This window comes from Apaloderma vittatum, unplaced genomic scaffold, assembly GCF_000703405.1.
Source record: "Apaloderma vittatum isolate BGI_N311 unplaced genomic scaffold, ASM70340v1 scaffold40375, whole genome shotgun sequence".
In the NCBI taxonomy this organism is placed as follows: Eukaryota; Metazoa; Chordata; class Aves; order Trogoniformes; family Trogonidae; genus Apaloderma; species Apaloderma vittatum.
The window spans coordinates 6,607-8,377 of NW_009716136.1; the positions used below are offsets into that span (position 1 = coordinate 6,607).

The 1,771-nt window shown below is 53.0% G+C and overlaps 1 protein-coding gene across 1 annotated transcript in view; it reads right to left on the reverse strand.

The window, feature by feature from the left end:
* RNH1 (ribonuclease/angiogenin inhibitor 1) overlaps positions 1-614 on the reverse strand; it is a gene marked incomplete at its 5' end in the record, with an annotated part of 5,986 nt that extends 5,372 nt beyond the window's left edge. The window contains one exon of the mRNA XM_009869416.1: positions 444-614. Coding sequence (XP_009867718.1) covers positions 444-614 — 171 coding nt within the window. The remainder of the gene's footprint in view (positions 1-443) is intronic.
* Positions 615-1,771: the final 1,157 nt, after the last annotated feature.

Genomic DNA, 1,771 nt, shown 5'->3' on the forward strand with positions numbered 1-1,771 from the left:
TGACTTGCAGCATGGTGGGTGAGGGAAACCCACCAATGCTAGAACGTGGTGCTGGTGCCTCCACCGTTGTGTATGTGGCAACAGGGCCCTCTGTGGGGGCCCTTTTGTTTAAAACTGCCTAAAAAGACAACCCAGCTGCCTAGGCTAGGGGAATATCTGCTGCCTCTTCTAAAGGAAGTCTCCAGAAAGGTTTGGCTGTGCGAACCCTACCTGTCCTCCCCTTGGGGCTGGAAGACAAAGGCAGGCAGACCAATGATCTGCGAGTCTTCCAATAAATATATCACTTGGATAAAAGATCCTGAGGTTTTCCAGCCATCTGGCCTAGATGATTGCTGAGACGCACCAGCACAGCTCTTACTACCACCTTACTACTAGTTTGCCTCTTGACCTCACCTGCAGCAGACTACGAGTGTGTTAGAGCAAGAGAACCAACGGGGCTTTACCATAACTTCTGCAGGCTGCAGCTCGGCATCAGCAGCCCCTTACAGAGGTGCTCGACGCCGGCATCTCCCAGCTCATTGTTGTTCAGCTTCAGCTCCGTGAGGGATGGGTTCGTTTTGATGATGGAGGAGAGATCCTCGCAGTTACTGCTGGAGAGATTGCAGTCATCCAGCCTGAAAGAGAAGGAGAGGAGGAGCACTTTAGCCATAAGGGTTGCTCTGTTCTCCTCAGCTGGCTTGTGGCAGTCAGTCCTGATAACATCCCATAAAGAGGTTGGACTTGATGATCCTGAAGGTCTCTTCCAACCAAAACTGTTCTATGATTCTATGAAAGCAAAGCAGGTGATTTACTCCTCTGTGCTCCCAGGAAGGTGTACAGGGAGGCCAAAAAGACACGGGGCAAAAGGAAGGTGTCATGAAGAACCTGCCGGTCACTTCTCCTTAGATGGAGAAAACAGAGGCTCTAGTGGGCTTCTCCATCCCTCCCACCAGCAAGAAGACTTGGCTCCCAGTGGGATCGTGTTCAGCACTGATTAACCTGTCACCACATGGGGACAGGATGAGGGGCAATGGTTTTAAACCAGAGTGGGGCAGATTTTTAGGTTAGACATTAGGAAGAAGTTCTTTACTAGGAGGGTGATGAGACACTGGAACGGGTTGCCCAGAGAAGCTGTGGATGCCTCATTCTTGGCAGTGCCCAGGGCCAGGCTGGACAGGGCTTGGAGCGACCTGGGCTGGCAGGAGATGTTCCTGCCCAGGGCAGGGGGGTGGACCTGGATGATCTTTAAGGTCCCTTCCAACCCAAACCACTCTATGGTTCTATGATCCCTGCTGCAGCCGCTCTCATCCACTACATCTTGAGCAGCCTCTGCCCAGGAGACAACCATCCCCCTGCCTGCTGCCACCCAAGGCAGGCCTTGGAAAGTCAAGGTCAGGCCCGTGAAGCTTGTCCACAAACAGCTCCTTCGCAAACCAAAAGCGAGTCACCTGACAGCCTCCAGCCCATCACCAGCTCAGTACAGCCCATCCTGTCCCACCCAAGCCAAGACCATGCCAGCCCATTCCCAAACCACAGAGAGACAAGACTGCAGGGGAAACTCCTCTGAACCCTGTCCTCCAGCTCATGCTCCGGGAGACGGTTCCCTCAATACATCAGGCTGGTACATTTGAAAGCCAAGGGAAGAATTAAAAACTGATGGCACCACCATTCAACTGTTACTTGGCAGCATCTGACCTGCAGCCCAGAGAGTGTGCGACTGAGTGAGCCCAGAGAGATGCCTTCCCTCTCTCGAGGGAGAACCATAGAATCACAGAATGTTTGGGGTTGGAAG